Raw genomic sequence first — 22,744 nt, 5'->3', positions numbered from 1 at the left:
AGCCTGCAGTCATATGCTCTATAGGTTTGATCTAGATTTTGCTTTCCCCATTATGGATTCCAATGGAGGTGCCAAATAGATTCCAAGATTACTGCAAAATTCTTTTGCTCCTTAAGATATGATGAAATAACAACGGGAGGCAAACCTCTACAATGGTATAATGTGAGATGGGCTCTAAGCTCTACCAAGCAAGCAAAAGAAAAACAGATGCAGAAAAAAATAATGATCAAACATGAAAACCAAAGACCCTGAATTCGGTATAACATCAAAATCAAATCAACATGGAATCTTTTATAGTTCATCTTTCAGAAACATGCCACAAACTTATCAAGCCTCCACGATGAGAATTCCCTTATAGCAAAACAGTTGAGGAAACACAAAAACGGCCCAGAATCAAATGTTCAGCAAATGATTTTTTTTTTAAAGAGAGATAAAGCCAAGCTTACCCCTATGACATGTGTTAATAATTGAACTTTCTTAACTGCAGCATAAACAATAAACAATAACATTGCATAAACAATAACATTATTCTATGTGCTTTGTGCAACACATCAGAAGTTTTTGTGTTTTCTTTTTCTTCTTTTACTTTCCCCCGATCTAGAAGAAACTCAGATTATGCCAAGACCTTTTCCAACAGCAGAGAATATATGTTCAGCTATACTAGTCACTGAGAACCAAAGAGAGAATTTCCATTAAAGTCCAACCAGACAAGACATGCAGATAATGAATAGGCGTATTAAAAAAGCAAGAATGTGAACTGTGTACATTTGTAACTCTGCAGAAGCTTCTGGGGAAAAAACAAGAATCTCTCACCTTTCCCTCCATCCTTTTAATCATTAGCTTATACTGTATGCTCAAAAGGAAAGGTATTTATATTTTCTGTTCACATCACAATTTCCCAACAATAAGAGGCTCACTTGTAATTTGTTCTGCTCTGTTCATAGCAACTGCTCAAGCAAATGATAAACTTCTGCAGTCTAGGACGCAGCCATAAACTGTACATGCCATAAACAGCACATACGTTGCAATACTATACATGCAAAACACACATGGCTTTGATCATACACTTGTTGCAATTTTGACTTTTTTTGACGCCTTCCTTGTGGATACCACAGCAACATTATGCAGCTTTTTGCTGAGAAACAACACAAGGCAATCACAGGAAGTTTATGACAGAATGTCCTGACTAACAAACTAATGTATGACCAAATGTCTATGGAGATTCTTAGTCATCCAGGTCATACTTGTCCCAAGGGTGCTTTTTTCAAGAGGCAACTGGACTTTCTGGTTTTTCTTTGAAGAAGAACCAATCAGAGCTGAAGAAGCTTCTTGGATGAGAAAGGAAACATTTTCAAAGAAAAACCAGAATGTCCAGTTGCCTCTTGAAAAAAGCATTATCCTTTGGGATAATGTATAACCAAATATCTTCTGAATGTACAGGAAGTCCTTAATTTATTATCACAATCGAGACCAACATTTTTGTTGCTAAGTGAGACGGATGTTAAGTGACTATTGCCCCATTTACACCTTTCATGCCATAGTTGTTAAGTGAACCACCACAGTTATACAGTTGTTAAGTGAATCTGGCTTCCACATTGACTTTGCTTGTCAGAAGATCACAAAATAGCAATAGCAACAGCACGTTTAGACTTATATACCGCTTCACAGTGCTTTACAGCCCTCTCTAAGGGGTTTACAGAGTCAGCATATTGCCCCCAACAATCTGGGTCCTCATATTACTGACTTCAGAAGCAGTGGTAGGATTCAACTGGTTCACACCTATTCGCGAGAACCTGTTAATTTTCTAAGCAGTTTGGAGAACTGGTTGTTGGAAGAAATCTCCTTTTGTTTTTTTCCATTTTACAGGGCTAATCCTGTAAGGAAGGCAGGAAGGAAACACTCTGGTGCTGTTTCTAATCTAATCTTCATTGCCCTGCCTTCAGAAATTGCCTCTCTATTAACCCTTATAACAGCTAAAGGTTCTTGGCATTATGCCCAGACTTACTGTCGATTGAGCTCTGGAGTTTTGTTTTTTTCTTTACTGATACTTTGCTAGGGTTTGACTTTCTTAAAGGGGAAGAGCTTTTTTACACTGCTGTTGGGAGGAAATACTCCCCTGTTGGGAGTATTTCCAGCTGGGGTGCAACTATCAGCACTTTGAAGAAATAATTGAATAAAGAAGCAGAGCTACCGGAAAGAAGCTTTTAATGACAAGGAACCAAGATGAGTAACATTCAGCAGGGCTTCTTGGCTAGCTAGAAAGATTGACATTCAAACATGAGTTTACATACCCTTTCTGAGGTTTGGTCTAAAACTGTTTTGGGGTGAAGTTTAATTCTGTTTGGCAAGGTTTAATCCTGTGTTTATTGATGGGATAATTTTCCCTATTCAGCTTTGTTTGAAAGTAAAAATGATAATGAAAAGAAAGCAAAGTTGAGAAATTTGGCTAGTTCCTGTGTCTATTTGTTCTGGTAATTGGTTTAACAAGCAACACTACGTTTGCTCTTTTGATACATTCTAGCACTAATTGCTTTCTTTGTAGTTAGGCTTATCTCAAGTGCTTACACTTGAGCTTGCCTGGGGTATGAACTCGGGCAATGAGCCAGACAAGGCTTGCGTTTTAGTTTTAAAAGGATTTAAACACTCGTGATTTAATTATTTGTATTGTGTTTGAATTTTTTCATGCCTCGTGGTGTTTTTTTTTTAATCTGGTTTTCCTTCACTACTGTAGTGGTTCCTGGCACTGTCTTTTTGGGGTGCAATTCCAAAAGGCAGGATGCAAACTTGGCACTGATTTTTTTACTGTCTTTCTGAAGGGCATGTGATCTTTTCTTAAATCTGGATGATTTCCTTAGGATATCTTGTGAGGTGAGTGAGACCAGCTGGTGTCTTTAAGTGGTGCAAATGGATCTAAGGATTGCTTCTCATGGGTGTGCTCTTTCTGGAGAGCTTAAATGACCTCTCTGCTAAAGAGTTGCACTTTATGAGCAAGAGTTGGCTGTTGATAGTTATCATTGCATTTTAACTATTTTAATTAATTTCAAAATATATATTTGTACAGAACCTTCAACCTATATGAAATTTTCCATAATTTACCATCTTTTAAGGGGATCTGCTGTATGTCTAGCCTTCCAGAGAAATTAAATTGATGAGGATGCAGGATCAAACTGATTAGGTCTTTCAGGGATTAAAATTTCAGATCAGGACACACTTCACCTAGCCTTTGAAGTTTTTGTTTTCATATAAGACAATCATTTCCTAAATATTTTAAATTAAACATATGCAAAAATAAAAAGTAGCTGAATCAAAAATAGTAAATAAACAAATTGTTTTCAAAAATATATGGAACTACTTCAATAAAGAGTACTGTAATTCAATTTATTAAATAAATAAGACAAATACTTGGTTCACTTTGCAAATATATTCTCTGTTACCACTCATTCCATAAAATACAGTAAGACAAACATAATTGGAATTTGCTAATATAACTGCACAGTCATATCACATTTATAGGTTTCAGGAAAGTAGAAATAATATACAGGTTATTTGTATGAGATGACCAGGCTAAGTCCAAGGGAGGGGTCAAACTCGTCATCACTCATGAATCCCTGTGCACCCACAAGAGATCTAAGTCCAGTCCACCTTGAATTTCTTTCTATATTTAATTCCGTGAATTTCCCTTTACTGTTAGTAGTTCAGATTCTTATAGAGAGCTTAAATGTGCAATAAATCTTTATACTCACTTGAAGTGCCTGAATTTCCTGATTTCCCCGGCGCTTGACATTTAAAGAAAATTTAAAAGGACATGACTTGAAATAGAATTTTCAAAGCAGAATCAGCAAAAATAGATGGTGATTGCAAAACTATTCAGATTATGATTTTACACTTTTTATACATATTTTATAATAGACTATTTGTACAAGATACATTCACAGTAACATACAAAACTCACAGTTGCTAAATAAATAATAGGGGGGAAACAGTGTGCAATTTACAATTGGGAAATAATGGGTTTATGAACCCAGGCAATAAATTTCACATCTCAGTTGTCCTTGTTTTTCCATTAAATAACCATTTTTCTACCCACCAAAGTGTAATTTAAAATAGAAGCTTTCAAACTTTTTTTTACATAGGTTAAAATCCATCTAGTGATAATTTTAGCATTGTAACAAGAATTCTCATCTAGCAAAACAAAACCAATGGGCCATTCCCCCGCAATGCTGCAGAAATGTACATATACACAAATTATCATTTACAATGTAATCATAATATATTTTATTATAGAATGCAGTTCTCCGCTTGCTATTATTGGGTATAGTTCTTCAATAGATCACTACTCCCTGATTTAAGATACAACATACATATTGTTATACCCAAATTCTTCTGTATTGCATATCCAATATTGAAATGTGTTATTTTAAGATTGTTTTATTTATTTTAGCATTGGATTTGTGCTTTTTTAAATTGTTTGTACAATTATTACTTTTGGAGTTATAATGAGATTTTAGATCATATGTCTATAAGCCTTAGTAAGATCACACCTAGAGTACTGCATCCAGTTTTGGTCACCACATTATAAAAAAAGATGTTGAGTCTCTAAAAAAAGTACAGAGAAGAGCAACCAGGATGATTAGGGAACTGGAGACTAAAACATATGAAGAACGGTTACAGGAACTGGGCACGGCTAGTGTAGTGAAGAGAAGGACCAGGGGAGACATGATAGCGGTCTTCCAATATTTGAGGGGCTGCCACAGAGAGGAAAGGGTCAAGCTATTTTCTAAAGCTCCTGTAGGCCAGACAAGGAATAATGGATGGAAACTGAACAAGAAGAGATTTTAACCTGGAAATAAGGAGAAACTTTCTGACAGTGAGAACAATCAACCAATGGAACAGCTTGCCCTCGGAAGTTGTGGGAGCGCCATCACTTGAGACTTTCAAGAAGAGATTGGACTGCCATTTGTCAGAAATGGTGTAGGGTCTCTCGCTTGGGTGGTGGGTTGGACTAGATGACCTTCCAACTCTGATTATCTATTACCTGTTAATGTTTCTATTGTTTTATTGTTTTGTATTTGTACTGTAAACTACTGCATGCTGGTTTGGTCAAGAATGAAAGAATAGAAATACTGTATGTTATGCAAGTAAAATAATTTCTCCATAGTTATCTCTATTATTTGAAGTACCTGGTACTGAGAATGTTCAAAACTGGCAAAACCTATCTTTAATATAGTTGTTAAGGCATAGGGGTTAGAAACTGAGACACTATGAGTTCTAGTCCTGCCTGAGAAACCAGCTCAGTGGCCCTCGGCCAGTCATTCTCTCCACCCTAGGACTCAGCCCTAGGAAAGAGGCAATAGCAAACAACTTCTCAAAAACCTTGCCAAGAAAACTGTCTGGCAGTCTCTGAGAATTGGGCAGATGGAACAGAAGGGAGAAAGAAGTCAACAACAGCAAAAACTGGGTGTGGGGGGAGGGGAAGGGGGCAGGAAAAACCTAAAGTGCACTTTTACAAAATGGAATACACAAAGTGTTATGGGCACTTGTAACAATCATATGCATGTTTATTTCTGCAATGTCCTCTGGGATTTAAATTATTGTAAAATTGTTTATTATTGCACTTATAGTTAAGAGTACAGTGATTCTGCCAACCAAGTTGAGAATTTGGGGAGTCAACAGTAAATTAGCAGGTGTCAATTGGAGAAAGGCTAGATGAGCACATGATGTCTGTCATCTCTATCTATCCATTCTATCATATATCACCTATATCTGTCTATCTGTCTACCGCCTATCTCCACAGGGTGAGTGCAAAGAAAGTAAAGATTAGCACCAAATGCTAATAGGAAAAAATAAACTTTAAAAAATAAACTTTAAAAACATAAAAGCTTTTAAACCTGCTGGTTGCTAGTTCCACTTTCTTCATTTCAAGGCTAATTTCAAGGGAATGATCAGGGCAGGACTTCCATTATTTTACCCGAAAATATCCAATCTTGCAGTTGCTGTCTGACTAATATTGCTTTCACAGCTTACCAGGTGTCATATTTACTCCGGCCCTATTTACAACTTTCCTATGCAAGATCCAATAAAACAGATTCTTTCACTGGTGTGAGCAACATCAGCAAGTAGAAATAGGACAAACTGCAAAATTATCCTGGCTGCCTCTTTTTACACAAATAAATTAACGTTAAATACTACAGAAATCCAATACTTCAGACATTCGTATTTGACTATATAATTTTCTCTTTTATAGGAAAATTTAGTTGAGCACTTTCACAATTGATGAAAATGCAGTTTTAAGATGATGGTTTTTCTTGCCGTTAGAATTCTTACTTGTATGCTGGATTTTTTATTTTTTTTTAGGTTGAGTTTCCATTTTAAGAATCAGCAAGTACACAGGTATTGACTTAACATTTATCCATCTACGGCAGTACAGTATTATTTCTACTTACTGATAATTGAGCCTTTTAGACCAAGCACTATATGCATGGACTAAATATGCGGCACTATCCCTGAGCTCTTAAAGTCTAAGACTTTATAAGGTGTTAATTGTATCCTGAGAACTCAATAGTCAGGAGTTTATTATTAAAAATATAGTATATCTAAATGAATAGCTTCATCAGTCTAATTTTAAACCTCCAGCTAAAAAAAGGTTCTCATGGTGACTAAATAGATACATAATCAGGAAACAATAGGAGAGTTACAATGATTATGGAAATAAAATCCTAGTTTCTAGAACAGGAACTAAAAATTAGCTCATTAAAAAACTAAGCATGTTCATCCACAAAGAAGGTGAATCAAGTTTTGGGGTATAAACAGGAAATAAAAAAGAGGAGAGAAGGGAGTGTACTGAAAGAAGGCATCACTGACAGCATACTGAACAAGCTTTCCTCCTCTCAGCGTTTGAACAAGTTATTCATTTCAAATCCCATCATCCCCAAGAGATAATCCGATCAAAGAGATCTCCATCAACATGGTGCAGATAAACAATGACATGAGGATCTTTCTAATTATGTAAGAAAGGGCAATGTTCTGCTCCTCCCTCGATGAATCAAAGCAACTGTTGGAGAAGAGAGATGGAATTAATATTAAGGAACTAAAAGTAAAAATGCTAACACCAATCCCAAGAGGAATCACACAAACTCCATGGACATGATTCATTTATGGTCTTAGAAAACCACAGCATTAAATGGCCTACACAGTGCAACAATAATCACAACCTACTGCATAATTATTTCCAGACTTTTCCAAGTAACACAGGTGAAAGACGGCAAAAAACTGGATAAGGGTATTTGGATCGTCTCTCAATCTTCTTGGAGTGGTAAGCCATTAGAAGTATAATAACGATGAAAGCAAAGAGTATGAATGATATAAACACCAATAAAAAGTTTCTGGTTTTCAAAGTTTCACATTCTAGGCAACGAAGAAGCTCTTTGGGGCAGAGCTGCTCTTGGCTTTCTGAGTCAGGAGAGACGTTATTGTCAATTATCTGCCTGTAGTACATCAGTGAAGGTTTTGCCTCATACTTGTTCATCACGTAACGGTAGAGGCCATATGATTTGGAATCCCCTCTGTCACTAAAAGAATAGACAAAATAGCCACGGAGATTAACATCATCCAAGGTGTAGGCTAAAAAAAAACACAGAAAAGAACAGAAGAACAAAAAATTAGTAGTGTGTTTATTTTAGCAGCAATCTTATTTGTACATTAGTATATGACCAATACAGAAGAAGTGATAGAAACAATATAATCTTTATTAAATTCATCACAATTCTCAAATGTGAAGTTACCTATGCCTACTTTTACATTAAAATAAAAATACCAAAATGCAATCACAAACAACTCACCTTGTTTGGAACAAACACTGAAAACCATCAGCCTTTCCTCTCTATTCTTATGTTATTTTTACTTTATCTTTGCATAGGAAAATAATTTTAAAAACTTTCCTGGCCATTAAAAGCAACAGATTAAAAGAGATACTACATCACAGCAATAAAAGATAAAGCAATATACAATTTTTTAAATGTCACTGTGGTGTAACTTTGGAAAAAGAAGATAGGATGACAGACAGGTAAAAATGTGCACAAGAGATTGCAAAGACAGCCAAAAGAAGACCCCTAAGAGTAACTACATGGATAAAATATATATTTTAGAGCCAATGGTTTCATAGTTTTAAAAAAAGATATTTTTCTATTTTTTGTCAGACACAAACATTTTCACCCTGCTTTGTATTTGCGAAAACTAAATTTTCAGTAGACCTTGCTATTCTTTGGTTCTGAAGACCCAAATGCTATTACAAGCATATTAGAAAACATGTTTGGTTTAAGGACTTGCAGACAGATGCTGTTTGCACCTGTGTGCCTTGGAATTCCTTGCCTTGCCTTCAAGCCACTGTACACCTTTAGTTTTTATTTCCTTTATAATCTGAAACCACAGTCCTAGTATATGCATGAGGGGGGGGTGCATAAGTGCACTAACATGCCTATCGTCCTTGTCGTATTTTTATTTTTGTTCTCATTTGACAAATTCCAATAAATTTAAAAAAATATCTTTCTCATCTTTCCCGCACACATTGTTCCAATGCAGCAAAACACATGGTTATTAAAGCATTAATGTTTTTTCATAGGATCCTTACCTTTTAAGGCTTCGTTAATATAATTCTCCAGGTAATGGATCCTTAACTTGTCATAAGACTGATTCTGCTCATCGTCGATTCCACTGGCTAAGATATAAATTGGGATATTTCCATATTTATGTTTAATCCAATTGAGAAGCTTCCGTAGTCCCCAGGGCACCATTGGAGTTTGGCTGGGTGATTCCAACCAAGTTAAATCTTTTATCATTTGGATATCAAGAAGGGGATCATACTTTTTGGGAATGTCTTTTTCGGAACCGACAAGAGTTGTGGTATAGTGACCCAGAGCAAAAAAATCAAAGGAGCCATGTATTAGATTACTTTCCTCTGCTGAGAAATAAGGTAATTGAGAATTATAAAGACCTAGATCATTTTTCTGGCGAAGCAACTGTCGCATCACTTCTGGATAATTACCAGATCCAAAGATTGGCTCTGCCAGCCAGCCAAGATCGAATTCCAAAGCACGCCTGGCTGCTTCCTCACCCTTTTTTGAAAAGGGGCTGGCAGGCTCAACCCAGTCAGCATGTAAGGCAATTGATATTTTACCGTTTTGAATCTTTCTGAATTTTTTATCATACAAGTGCCATGCTTTGGCATGAGCTTTCAAGAGATTATGTGCAGCTGTGTATGTCAGGTTCTCCACATTGGGTTCATTCATGGTGATCCAAAATTTCACATGATGTCCAAAGTTTTTAAAACAGAACTGAGCATACTCAACAAAAGCTTCCACAGTATGTTGGCTCTCCCATCCTCCATTCTTGGCCAGTGAAAAAGGGAGACCTTGATTCATAGCTCCAGGTTGCCACAAAGCAACTACAGGAGTGATATTAGCTTTGATTAGTTCATTGACAATACACTGATAATAAAATAGAAGTGTTTGGTTTACATTTGTCTCATTGCCAAGAGGGAGGATCAAAGGCCACACTAGTGAAAAATGAAAGTGTGTGATATGCATTTTTTGAAGTAAAGAAATCTGGAGTCTGATATGAGAAAAATCAACACAGTGAGGCTTGAGTTTCAGAACACCACTTCCATCGATTTTGATGAGATTCTTGGTTTGGTGAAGTCCCCATATATAAATATTAGGGTCAATAAACTGAGATCGTTTTGCATCTATCTAGAAACAAAGAGGGAGAAAGGAATTAAATCTGTCACAAATAGAAAAAGCAACCAACAAACTAATATTATCACAAAAGCAACTGAACATGGTATCTCTTTTTTTGCGAACATACAACCATCTCTGAGTTTATTCTGTATTTCTACCAACGTATATAAGAAAATGTTATACTGGTTTGTTTATTTATTACTTATCAAATTTCTATACCACTCTTCACTCTTAATGTGGTTTGGGAAGTTTTCAAATATAAACATATAGGTTCCTTAGGAGGAAACAAAATTTCCCTGTACAGTAGGGAAATAACAAAAGCTGAAAGATAATAAATTTTGTAGTTGGTCTCTAGATGTGTATAGACATTTCTCATATGAAACAAAGAGAGATGTGTTATTTATGAAGAGCTTTATCACAGAATTCCATCAAATTGGTACGATTATAAAATGTTTGTATTGAATCAGACAAAATCATCATCTATTAGCACTAAAGAAAGACTAGAAAATCTCACTTGGTTTCTCAATTGTCTTACCTGAAGAAAGTTTTCTGTGACCCCCCAAACAAAATTACAGGGGAATGTTCCTTTAAAAGGTTGGGTTTCTGGTGTTGGGAGGAAACCATTGTCTTGAATCACCTTTCGGTAAAACAAACCTGAAGATTTCATTATCATTTTTTTATCCTGGCTTTGAAAGTCAACATAAAATAAGCCCCGTCGAACGTAGCCTCTGAACCATTCAAAGCCATCCATTAGGGACCAAACTGTATACCCCATCACAGTAACTCCATCGTATCTGATAGCTGAAGAATAAACGACAAATACATAACTAATTTCTCTGTGCATTAAACACTGTACCCTTCTGAACAGTTACATCAATTTTAAAATTTTCTTGAAGGCTCAATACAACTTTGAAAGAAACCCCTGAAGTTGGTGTGGCAAGAGCTGACTGTCTGATTCTCTCTCTATATATATTTTGACTGATGAAATTGCTTGGATGTGCAACGAAACATCTGAGATTAACAAAATTTGGTCCAGTTGCCATGATTCAACCTTTTAGATAATATCAATTCTTGTTCAGAAAATGTTTTTGCAATGATAAATAGTAAATCTTTTTTTGTTTGGAACAAGATTCTAATCTCATCCAATCAAGATTTCTCACATTCAAATATTTCCCCTCATGTACGAAACTGTCCAAGGAATTCAGCTTAAATGGCCTTTCAATTGTAATCTTCCCATATTTTCCCATATCTCCTTTCATACTGTATTTTTTTTTACTAAGAAAATAATATATTAAGGGGGGGGGGAGAAAACAGCTACATACTGTTTAAATCATCTGTATGGAAATACCTATTCATTGATATTAAAATAGAACTTATTTAATTGACATAAGAAAAATGCTTATCTTAAACATTATAAATGGCTTAATTAATATATCCTGACCAGAATGCCAAAGGCAATCTTACCTTTTAATGTGTCCAGTATGAAATTTTTAAGATAATACATATAAGTGGCATCATCTGTCTTTGTACTTCCAGAAACATACCAACCGTTTTCCACAATGAAAATCTGTGAGGGATTATATTCCCTGCTTATCCAGTAAAGTAGCTGCCTCAGGTTCAGTGTTTGCTGCTGCTGGAACAGCATGTCTGGATCCACACGAGTAAAACTTAATGTGGCTCCGAAAGAAAGAGCAAAGAAATCAGCTGTTCCTCTGATTAAGTTCTTTTCTGCATCAGTGAATTCTGGTAATGTCAAGGAAAGGTAACGTTTCATGCTCTGAGGGTAGTCTCCATCAGTAAATATAGGCTTAGCAAACCAGCCCAGCACAAAGTCAAGAGATTTCTGACAACTCTTTATATTCTTTTCTGTCATGTTTTGAGGTTTTATCCAGTGAGAACTTAAAGCAATTGATACTTGACCTTTTTGAGCAGGACGAAAATTGTCATTATAAAGATGCCACACTTTGGCATGGGCCTATAGAAAAGAAAGAAATACACTAGTGAACCAATGTTGCTGTAGCTGTTAATATTTTTATATTTAATTTATATGGTCAAACAGAATTATGTTAGTCACTAATCAACCACTGAGGCCATGGCAATGTTTAAGTCAGGGGTGTCCAACCTTGGCAACTTTAAGACTTGTGGACTTCAACTCCCAGAATTCCTCAGCCAGCAAAGCTGGCTGAGGAATTCTGGGAGTTGAAGTCCACAAGTCTTAAAGTTGCCAAGGTTGGACACCCCTGGTTTAAGTGATCACGGCAAAATGAATGGTTTCTATGACTTTAAACGCTGGGTTGGAAATACCAACCCTATTCTGATAACATGAACAGAAAAGGTCACCCTGACTTTGCATGTTGGCTGAAATACTTCATCCATTTCTACTGAACTGTAACAGGGTCAAAGCAACCCCTCACTCCATAGTACCCATTTGAAATGATGTAATGGCCATCAACAAAATTAAAAATAACAAATCACTTGGCAGCAAACTGTCTACACACAGGATTAAACAAAAAAGAGCTAGGCAGATAAAAGTTGTAAATGAAAACTGAAAACAAACACATCGTAACTAAACAATGGCACTCACAATTAAACTCAGTATCAGAATCAATTACTATGCCAAACGGCTCTTACTCCATTTCATATTATTTATATTCATACTCATACCCTTTTTCTACCAAAGTTTTCTGCCCTTTGCATGTTATTTATTCCAAAAGGGTAAACTGAAGGTTACCATAACTGAACTGCAAACATCTGGTCAACTACTGAAAGAAATGACTATACATCTATCCACGCGTTGTCTGTCTGTCCGTCCGTCCGTCCGTCTGCTATAAAATTATTGGCTGTACATCTTACACAAGGTAACTCTGGGCTTACAATCATAGAAAGCTATCTATCGATATACATTAAAATATAAATATGTTAAAACCAATCATTAAACTCTAATTACACATGAGGAGGGTGGGTGTAGAATGAGGAGAAATGGGATCTGTTGTTACTTGATCAACCATTTCCATTGTGCTATTCCCGCTTTGGGGGCCCAAGTCAACTGGCAGAGCCAGGTCTTTAGACCCTTACAAAAAGATAGGAGGGTTGGAGCCAACCTTACATCATATTCGACAAAGCAGTTAAAACTTGGCCTTTCATACATATTTTCAGAGATTAGCATCTAGTGCTTACTTCCATTTAAGCAGGTTAGGTTTATTTATTTATTTATACTGTAGTGGAAAGTGATTTTATTATTTTTGTTAGAATGTTTTGTAAACCATCTAGATTCTAGAGTTTTCACAAGTAGCTGTTAAATACCAAGAAATGAATAAACAGCTATTTTTTTCACTGAAAGATAATGTAGAAAGTTGAATTTCACTGAGGTCCAAGGAAGAAATATTTTTTAATCTCTTTTCTACCTTCCCCCTCCTCCCTATTCATCCAGATTGGGTCTGTTATGCTGTCATGTACATGTATCCCAAACACTAAATTGATGTATTGAAACATATTACATTTGGCAAGGTAAATAGCAGGCAGAGACAGCTAACCAAGACCAAAGTCAGAGGCGAAGGAGTAAAAACTTCTAGTGTCCATACTACTAAACCTATAGTTGCCCACATCACTCAAAAATAATAACAGAAAAATACATATATTACATATTTCTTTAATGTACAGAGGATTCAAAGTGATGTTAAACCATGGCACAATTTGTTTTTGATATGCGCAGTTTGTAAATCTTTTACAAATGAGCTACTGGTTTGCAAACTATGCTTTAACATGATTTATGTACCCAAACAGTTGTGACTACTTCAGCAAAATGTTGTTAACAAAAATCATGACTTACCATGTGTGAACTAGCTATCTCTCTGTCTTAATATCTACTTTACAGTCCTCTTCAAGAAATTAAGCGTGATTAGTTTCAATACAAACTCAGTATACTGTTAATAACAATAATGATGAGTGGATTCTGGATGCATGTGACATTAACCAATAAGAAAAAACTAAGGACACTGTTCAGAGAGTGAAATCTAACTGGCTGTCTTTACTTTCTATGAAATGTTTGAAAAATTAAATGTAAATTGATGTTACCACAAATTGTATCATGCGGCATATGTCTGTCTCTCAACTGCAGAGGAAGAATTTGTGCATGAGAAAACACAAAAGGATAATTGATGAGATGACCTGATGAATGAAATTCAGAATTAAATAATAATAATTTATACCTCATCCCACCAATAACAAACTAAACAGAACATGCTAATTTTTTGACAAACTACAGTATTATTATTTATAGGCTGTATATATAGATTGTATTATACTTGCATCTGTGTGAAAATTTCTCTGCATTTTGGATTCATCATCACGAAATTTTAATACAACTGAAAAGTCAGCAGTCAAATAAGAGTAAAAGTTTCTTAGCCTTTTAACAAAACGGGCTCCCATATTTAAAAAGGGCCTTGGATAAATGTTTGTCTCCTATTCCAAGGGGCCATATAGGTGTCCAGAAATAGCCTTTTAAATAGTCCTACTATACCCTGGGATCAGTATCAGTAAATTTCCTTTTCTGTTCTTATTATTTTGGTATAATTTTTATTGAAGAAATTTAAAATATAAATTTTAAAGATAAAAACAATACAAATATTAGAAAAGAAAGAAAGTGAATAAGAAATAGAAAAGAAAAAGAGGGACGCAGGCAGGCAGGCAGGCAGGAAGGAAGGAATTATAAAGAAGCAGTTCTAATCTTTTTGACAGCAGATGTAAATGCATTTGAATTTTTACCCTTTCTCTCTCTATGTTTACATCATAATTTTACTTTTTTCATAAGCTACCTTTTTCCAATCCTCAAACCCATAAATCACAAGTTCATTTTTCTTTTTTCATCAAAGAGAACATAAGTAGTTTCCAGTCACCAACAAATATAATTATTGTATTGACCTATCTCTAATAAAAAGTATCAGCAAATTTTCTTACCATGTAAGAAACTTATAACAGCTAATATAGTAGGTTAAGGGGGGAAAAATGGCACAATTTACTGAAAACAAAGTAGAAAATATTATGAACATGCAAAAAAACTGGGAGAGGGGTGGAAAGAAAAAAGTTACCAGAGAGGCAAGTTGAAAAGCTGAAAATGCCAAAGTGACATTTAGGTTGTGTAAGAGAAGACCAAGCTGAGCTGGAAAGTGGGGTTAAACATGTCATCAGTTTGGAGTTATTATGTTGCCACAAGGGACCCACCCCATCCTCCTGGGAATTCTGTTAATCTTTATCTACAGCCAATTTAGCTTTGATTCTTGTATATAGACAACAATAATGAACTCTTCTGTGCTTTGAACTCAACAAATGTTCCTGGTTATTTACATTTGTTTGGATGTGTTATACAATAAATAAGAAAAGGAACTCTTGTGGCAAGAATGTCATATTTCAGAAATCAAAAAAGATAATTTCCTTATTCTTAACAACTCTTGTCTTAATGGCAGTGGGGATCAAAGATATGTTCCCATTGAACATAAAAAGAAAAGAAAATTGGACATAAACAGAAAAACAGATTGATCAAGGCTAGACTGGGAAGTCAAAAATGAACCCTGGATGAAGGCAATGTTAAAAAAGTTCTGCACTGCTGACTTATAAATATATCCATGAGATCAATGGAAGGTGAAGTCTACTCAAAGAGACTTTATTGTTGAACTTCCCTTTCTCTTCCTGAAGCACTCTACAATGCCTCTTAAGAGAATCCTCATAATCCTTCCAGATTTAAGGAATACACAAAAGAAAAGTGGAATTTGTTGTACTGAATTCTATTCTGCTGGCATGGGAACCAAATTAAATGCACAGGTAGTCTTCACTTAATGACCACTCTCTTAGCATTCAAAATTATGATAGACTTGCCAAAAATTATGTACAACCAGTTCCAGAGTTTCAACATCTGTACATACAACTTGTAGTGATCTAACCACATTTGGACACTTGGCAACTGACTGACCTTTATGGTTGGTTGCAGTATTCCACAGTCACATTACCTTAATTTGCAACTTGTTTTGTTGGTTTCCAGTAAAATACACCCATAAGAATACATGATTTGTTGAATGACTGAGGCATTCATTTATTGAGTATGATGACATTCACACCACAGACAATACGGCTACCCTTCAAAAAGACCTCAACTATGTATCAGAATGGTCAAACAAATGGCAACTTCAAATCTCAACAAATAAATGCTCTGTCTTACATATTGCCAAAAAAATCAGAAAATAAAATACAGGCTGAATAGTCAAGACCTTGTTGATGATCCAAACTCTGTCAAGGGTCTTGGAGTACTCATCTCTAATGATCTAAGTGCTAGAGCCCACTGTAACTACATAGCCAAAAAGGCATTAAGAGTTGTTAATCTAATCCTACATAGCTTTTTCTCTGGTAATATCACACCACTAACTAGAGCATACAAAACATTTGCTAGACCAATACTTGAATACAGCTAATCAGTCTGGAACCCACTTTACGTATCTGATATTAACACAGCTGAGAAAATCCAGAAATATATCACAAGAAGAGTTCTCCACTCCTCTACTCGTTGCAGAATACCTTATGTCACCAGACTTGAAATTCTAGACCTAGAAAACCTAGAACTACACCGCCTTCGGTCCAATCTTAGTATATAAAATCATACATTGCAATGTCCTACCTGTCAATGAATTACTTCAGCTTCAACCATAACAATACAAGAGCACACAATAAACTCAAGGTAAACTGCACCAAACTTGATTGCAGGAAATACAACTTCAGTAACAGAGTGGTCAATGTTTGGAATACTCTACCTGACTCTGTGGTTTCTTCCCCAAACCCCAAAAACTTTAACCTTAGACTGTCTACCATTGACCTCACCTAAGAGGTCTGTAGGGGGCGTGCATAAGCGTACCAACGTGCCTACCATCCCTGTCCTATTGTTTCTTTTTATTTTTCTTATATGTATCCATTTCATGTATTCATAACTATGTTTATACTTATACCTATTATCTTGTAAGCAATTGACAAATCAAATAAATAACAAAATAAAAATAAAACTGCCACCAAAAAAGTCATAAAGTTGGGTCCAGCCATGTGGAGCCCTCGACTTACAATCACCATGACTTATGATGGAAGTTCCTGGCTCCATTACAGTCATAAGTCAAAGACTACATTAAGCATGTAAAGCATAACTAGTATGTTAGGAATTGTTCCCTGTATGAAAACTGCATTTTTTTATTTCTCTTCTTGAACTGAGTACATCTTATTAATGCCTGCTTCATTTTTGCTATTTTTATTTTTTGCCTGATGATTTTGAGCAACTGCCCAGGAATTTGCTGGACAACATACATTAATCTTCCTTTGTACCTACATTTGTTTTGAAATAAGCCTACCTGCCTTGTAAAGAGGCAGGCTATGAGTTTAGTGTAAGTAGTTCTTATAGATAGGCATTTGTATCAGAATTTTAAGCAAAAGCTTTTCACCTACTATTTTTTTAACTAAAGTTGGAACATTTTTTGTGCAAAATCTATACTTGAACTCTTCCTTATGTTCACTCCTTAAACCTGAACAACTTTGCACAAGATTGGACTCAAGTTATTGTTTCCAAGGGTTCATCTTTTCTTGACATTGATCTTTGATAATTAAAGCTTCTAACCTCAAAACTTTCTCACAAATTTGACAAATATGGTTATAATATATTTATGTGAAGAACTTGTCACTGTTCAGTGCACAAGACAGGATGTGGCGTTGTTTAACTCAGTTTCATTTCACTGATTTCATTAAGGCACATTAATCAAGCTTATGGTTGAAAAGCTACAAGAAACAGAAGATGAGTAATTAATCTAATCTCTAATGCAATAAACAAACTGTAACTCCAGTGCACATATAGGAGAGTTCATAAGAATTATATGGTCCCAAATTATACAGAATGCCAAGGCCTTGCAAATAAAACTGATGAAGTGATAACAAAAAATGAAGGTGTTAGATTTATTGACATAATTCTTTTTTTAAAAACAGATCTAAATAAAATAAGTTATTATCTCTGTGCCTGATCAATTTAATATTATTGTGAATATTGCATGTAACCAGGGGTGAGTTTCTACCAGTTCTGTCCACCTCTGTAGAACTGGTAGCTCTGTAGAGCAGCAGACATAGAACCGGTTCTATGTATGCTAATGTTTTTGCCCACCCGCCCACCCGGGCTCTTACCTGATCTTTATTTCCCGATTTTTCAACTTCAGCTGCCGAATGAGGCACAGCTGCAGTTAAAAAAACAAGAGGGCTGTTTCAAAGGCTGCTTCTCGGCACGCAGTGTGCTAATGACGATTAACAGGCATGCGTCTCACAGCAGACAGGGAAGCTCGTAAATCCCGAACCGGTAGTTAACCCTGTCCTATCCCACCCCTGCAAGTAACCATCTTTGTCATAGCATCCTCATTCATAAACTCTCCAAACCAAAGATAGGACCCTTTTAGGTATTTTTAATTACTTAATTACATTAATTACTGTAGTGATTTTTAATAATGTTAAACATATTAGCTCCATATTCTTTTTTGAAAAAAAAAGTATTTTGCTTCACTTTTAACTGCCACATGCAACATTTCAAAGAAATCATTATTTACAGTTTTAAATGATGAAATAGCCTTCACAACCCTTTCTGATTTTATATTCTTCTTAATATAAACATCTCTAAAAATTGTGACACTGTGCTGGCTTTGATCGAGACACTAATACAAATTACTCGTATCTACCTTGGATGCTGGAGTTAATACAGATTCTACACTGGAGGTGACATTGATATCTCACTGTCACAATTGCACAATTATTTCACTAATTGATGTCAATAAGATGTTTGGCTGGGGAGTACTCTTGATTCTGACTGCTGGTGACTTGTAAAGAACTATAAAACTGTACATGCATAAAACTTTACTCTTATCAAATCCTTTAAATCATAAAACAACATAAGATAGCCACATTATACACCGGAGGTATCAAACTCCAGGCCAGCCCATGGGATGCTTAGATCTGGCCCATGAGGCCGCCCTGGAAACAGTGAAAGACCACCCCGCAGTGCCTCTGACAGCAGAAATGGATCTCAAGAGGGCCACATGCGCCCCTCCCTCCCAAGCTCCATTTTTGTTGGCAGAAGGCTGGAGTATTCCCCCAAACCCACCCAGGCCACCACCTGTGCCCCCAACACAAGTGATGTCAAAATGGCCACACCCAGCCTGGCCACATACCCCCCTGCCGCCCAAGGTCAAACACAACCCTGATGCAGCCCCCAATGAAATAGAGTTCAACATCCCTGTTATACACCTTTGTGGAGTGATATGTCCTTCTGGATGGAAAAGATCTGATGGATTTCCATCAAGTCAATGTCAAACCATACAGATTAGCTTTTCCCAGGAAGGATTTTCTTCCAAGTAATTAAGTCTATAGAAAGATTATATAGTTGTGTCCTCGACTTGCAACTATTTGTTTAGTGACTATTTGAAGTTACAATGGCACTGAAAAAGTTACTTATGACAGGTCCTCATATTTATAAACTACTACAGTATTCCCATGGTGACATGACCAAAATTTAGTTGCTTGGCAAGTGGCATGTATTTATGACAATGTCCTGGAATCATATAATCGCCATTTTAATCCTATTAAATTCAGGAACTACCGTGTTTCTCATATAATAAGGCCGGGTCTTATTTTTTTTTGAGCCCCCAAAAAATGGCTAGGCTGTCATTTCGGGGGTAACTTAATTCCCCCCCCCTTGCATCTTTGGGCAGGCGGGCGGCGACGGCTTGGGTGTTGACCTCGGCGTTGGAGGGGCACTTTGTATCAGGGTCAACGCAAGCAGCACCATATCTGGGTGTGCAACAAAAGTACTTCCTAACAGCAAGCCCCCCTGCCATTTCCCCCCCCCCCCATTTCGCATGTTTTAATATAGGCCTTAATTTGGGGGTAGGGGCTTAATTTCATTTCATGCCTATAAAACATGCTGGGACTTCCTATTGGGGGAGGCCGTATTGTTGGAGAAACAGGGTAGATAGTCCGTTTGTCCCTTTATCCTGGGTTTAGCACTGAATTCTATTAAATTCAGGGACTAGCTAACAGACCTAAATTAGTTCCTTTTAATGTCTGCATTTCACATTTCTATTGAATTGACAAAAAAAACCTGTGAATTCTCTATAATTTGATTTTTTTTTTAAAGACTGGTAGGAATAATTTATTGCACTAGTTTCAGTAGCTGTAATATGTTATCACTATTATGACTTCTTTTGTTGAAATAGTTTAATCAGCTATTTCACATATAATCTATTTGTTCTGGCACTTTGTTTAGTTTTCATAGTCCACGCAGTGCTGACCTCTGCTATTTTAATGTGTTTATCTAATATCCTTACATTGTAAAATACGTTTAGCCACAAGTAGAATGTATCTTATTAAAAGTTACATTAACTTTTTACATTTGACAGTTCATTGTAATTTCAGACATCTTTAAAATATTTAAAGGTCTTTAAAGATCTTTTTAAAAAATCCATATCAAAAGGGCAATACAGTTATTAGATTAATTGGAGTTTATAAAATAGTTTCCAACAACTATTTATCATTTGAGTACTGGCATTACAAAAGAAGTAGATATGTTCACGCCATGTTTTATGTGAAGCATTCCCTCAAATCTTTCTGTAAATGACAAAAATTGATTGTTTTTCCATCATGTTCTTTTTTTAAAAAAAAGTTAGCTTTTAAAATAAAATCTGTGTCTACTGTATCTTTATATATACATATAGATTGGCAGGTGGAAAACAAGTGATAAACAATATTAAAATGTTAAATTAAGATGTTGCACTAAGATAAAAAATGACAAAGAAAAATCAGATATAATTACTGAATGGTTGGAGATTGAGAACTTTTATTGCTAATGGGGTAAATTTCATTCAATACAGTGGAATCTATTTGTTCTATATTTCTTTATAATGAATCGTATCTCTCAAGCAAGCCAACTAGGCTGTCACTAAACTCAAGCATTTTTCCCTAATGAGTTATGTCCAACTTATGAAAACTTCTCTTCTTGCCTGATGCTTTTTTAAAATTCAGCTTTCTGAACTTTGTTCCAGGGATCCAGGAATGTCAGAGAAGTTCAAGGGAACACAAAGGTATAGAGAACTGTTTCTCAACCTCTGCAGGTTTAAGAAGATGAGAGTTTAAGTCTTTACATCTTAAACCTGCCAAGATTGATAAACGCTGGTGTAGAGAACTAACACTTTTTATAACTGCTACATATCTTCATGTTGATAAGTAAGTGAAGAGTACCAATAAAATCCTATTAAATTACTGCAGGATAACTTGCTATTTGTTTTCATTAACAAGTGGGTTAAATGTCAGGAAAGTGTCTCATTTCTATTCATAGTAGCCAGACAAACCCATGTGAAGCAAGGTTTTCAGTATCTGTGTCTATTCCTATCATGTTATATATCTGCTCATTCCCATTCAAAGTTTTCTGTCAAATGGCAATTTACTCAAATGTTCATTTACTGCCAACCTTAGCATTTTAGTTTAAATCTACAGCTGGGGCAACTCTTGAAATGTTGCCATAATCTAGTAACATTAAACTGTAATAATTTAATGTTTAATCAGCCTCAAGACTGTTTATTTGCTGCCAAGGTCTAACAGTTTAACTCTATATTAGCTGGAAGTAAAACCCCACCAAAGCGCACAGGAAATTGCTTCTGATAACAATGGCACAGGAATGGAATATTAACTGGAGCAGGCCTCCAAGATCAATCTCCAACCAACTTGGTGGCCTCCACAACTATTGGGCTTCAACTCCTCACAATTCTCAGCCAGCCTGAGTAACAAGGCCTATTGGATGGAAATACAGAAGTCCGGCAGGTATTTCTCAAGGCGACCATTAATTATCCTGGACAAAAGTCAGCATCTTGGCCAGCTACTTCGGACCAGCGCTCAATGAAGCAATGCGTAGCAAAGAGCAGCAATTAGGCTCACAGAAGCTGAGGATCCTTTATGTACTCCATCCTTACCTTCAGGAGGTTATGCGCCACTTTGTAGCCCAACTTCCGCCCGCCTCGCAACCCCCGGGTCAGCCTGCCCGTGGCGTAACCGTGCCACGCCACGAGGTAAGGATTGTCTATGGTGAGCCAGTAGCGCACGTGGCGGCCAAAGTGCTGGAAACAGAGCTGGGCATAATCCAAGAAAAGCTCGACGAGAACCGGGTTCTCCCAGCCGCCGTAAAGGTCCTGCAGGGTCTGAGGCAGGTCCCAATGGTAGAGGGTGACCACGGGCTCGATGCCACGCTGCCGCAGGCCGGAGAGCAGGCGCTCATAGTAGCGCAAGCCGGCAAGATTGGCGGGCGCCGTGCCGTTAGGTAGAAGGCGCGCCCAGGCTAGCGAGAAGCGGTAGTGGGAGACCGTCAAGGCGCTCAGGCCGTCCAGGTCGCGCTCGACGTGGTCGTAGCTGCTGCTGCCCGAGTCCCAGGAAGGCCACTCGGCCGGGTTTCTTAAAGACACTGCGGAGCGTTGCATGAGGGTGTCCAGCACCGAAGGCCCTTTACCGTCCCGGTTCCAGGCGCCTTCCACCTGATACGCCGCGCTCCCGGCTCCCCAAAGGAAGCCTTGAGGGAACGTGTCATAGAGAAAGAGCGCGTCGTCCGGGAAAGGCAGGTGGGCGAAGCGAGACCAAGTGGCCTCGCCTTGGCCTGGCTTTCCAGCTAACGGGCGGCAAAGGAACATTCCCAGGACGAGGAACGGCAGCCCCGACGTCGTGGCGGGAATCATTGCGCTGGCGGGGAAACGTCCAGGAACAGATGCGGGTGAGAAGAGACGGTGCCTGCCGGCTGCCTTCTCTCCCGCCACCGCCCTCCCCCCGCCGGCAACCCAAGTTTATTCCTTGCTTTGCCCTGCCCGCGGAGCTATTAATAATTACCTGGGATCGCGCCGGGAGGGGGGGGTTCCCTCCTCCTCCATGGAAAAAAGGAGCGGGGAGGTTAACCAAGTTGTTCCGAATCAGCTGAAGGG

The 22,744-nt window shown here is 37.1% G+C and overlaps 1 protein-coding gene across 1 annotated transcript; it reads right to left on the bottom strand.

Annotated features, from left to right (window-relative positions):
- Positions 1-3,360: 3,360 nt before the first annotated feature.
- On the bottom strand, positions 3,361-22,580 carry KL (klotho). Its single transcript, XM_026674997.2, has 5 exons — positions 21,752-22,580; positions 11,196-11,706; positions 10,267-10,532; positions 8,627-9,743; positions 3,361-7,620 (listed from the first exon to the last, which is right to left on the bottom strand). Exons 1-5 carry the CDS (start codon positions 22,502-22,504, stop codon positions 7,223-7,225), a joined length of 3,045 nt encoding a protein of 1,014 aa, XP_026530782.1. The 5' UTR covers positions 22,505-22,580; the 3' UTR covers positions 3,361-7,222.
- Between the last annotated feature and the right edge of the window lie 164 nt (positions 22,581-22,744).

Source organism: Notechis scutatus, chromosome 5 (genome assembly GCF_049901735.1).
Source record: "Notechis scutatus isolate UNSWTSFEM ecotype Mainland chromosome 5, rNotScu1.2, whole genome shotgun sequence".
NCBI lineage: Eukaryota > Metazoa > Chordata > Lepidosauria > Squamata > Elapidae > Notechis > Notechis scutatus.
This window is presented reverse-complemented; position numbering and strand designations above follow the sequence as displayed.

Coding starts and splice junctions, on each gene's coding strand:
- KL (XM_026674997.2), bottom strand. CDS start 22,504: ATGATTCCCGCCACGACGTCGGGGCTGCCGTTCCTCGTCCTGGGAATG. Junction 11,707..21,751: donor TGGCGCATAACCTCCTGAAG/GTAAGGATGGAG, acceptor TCTTTTCTATAG/GCCCATGCCAAAGTGTGGCA. Junction 10,533..11,195: donor CATACTGGACACATTAAAAG/GTAAGATTGCCT, acceptor TTTATTCTTCAG/CTATCAGATACGATGGAGTT.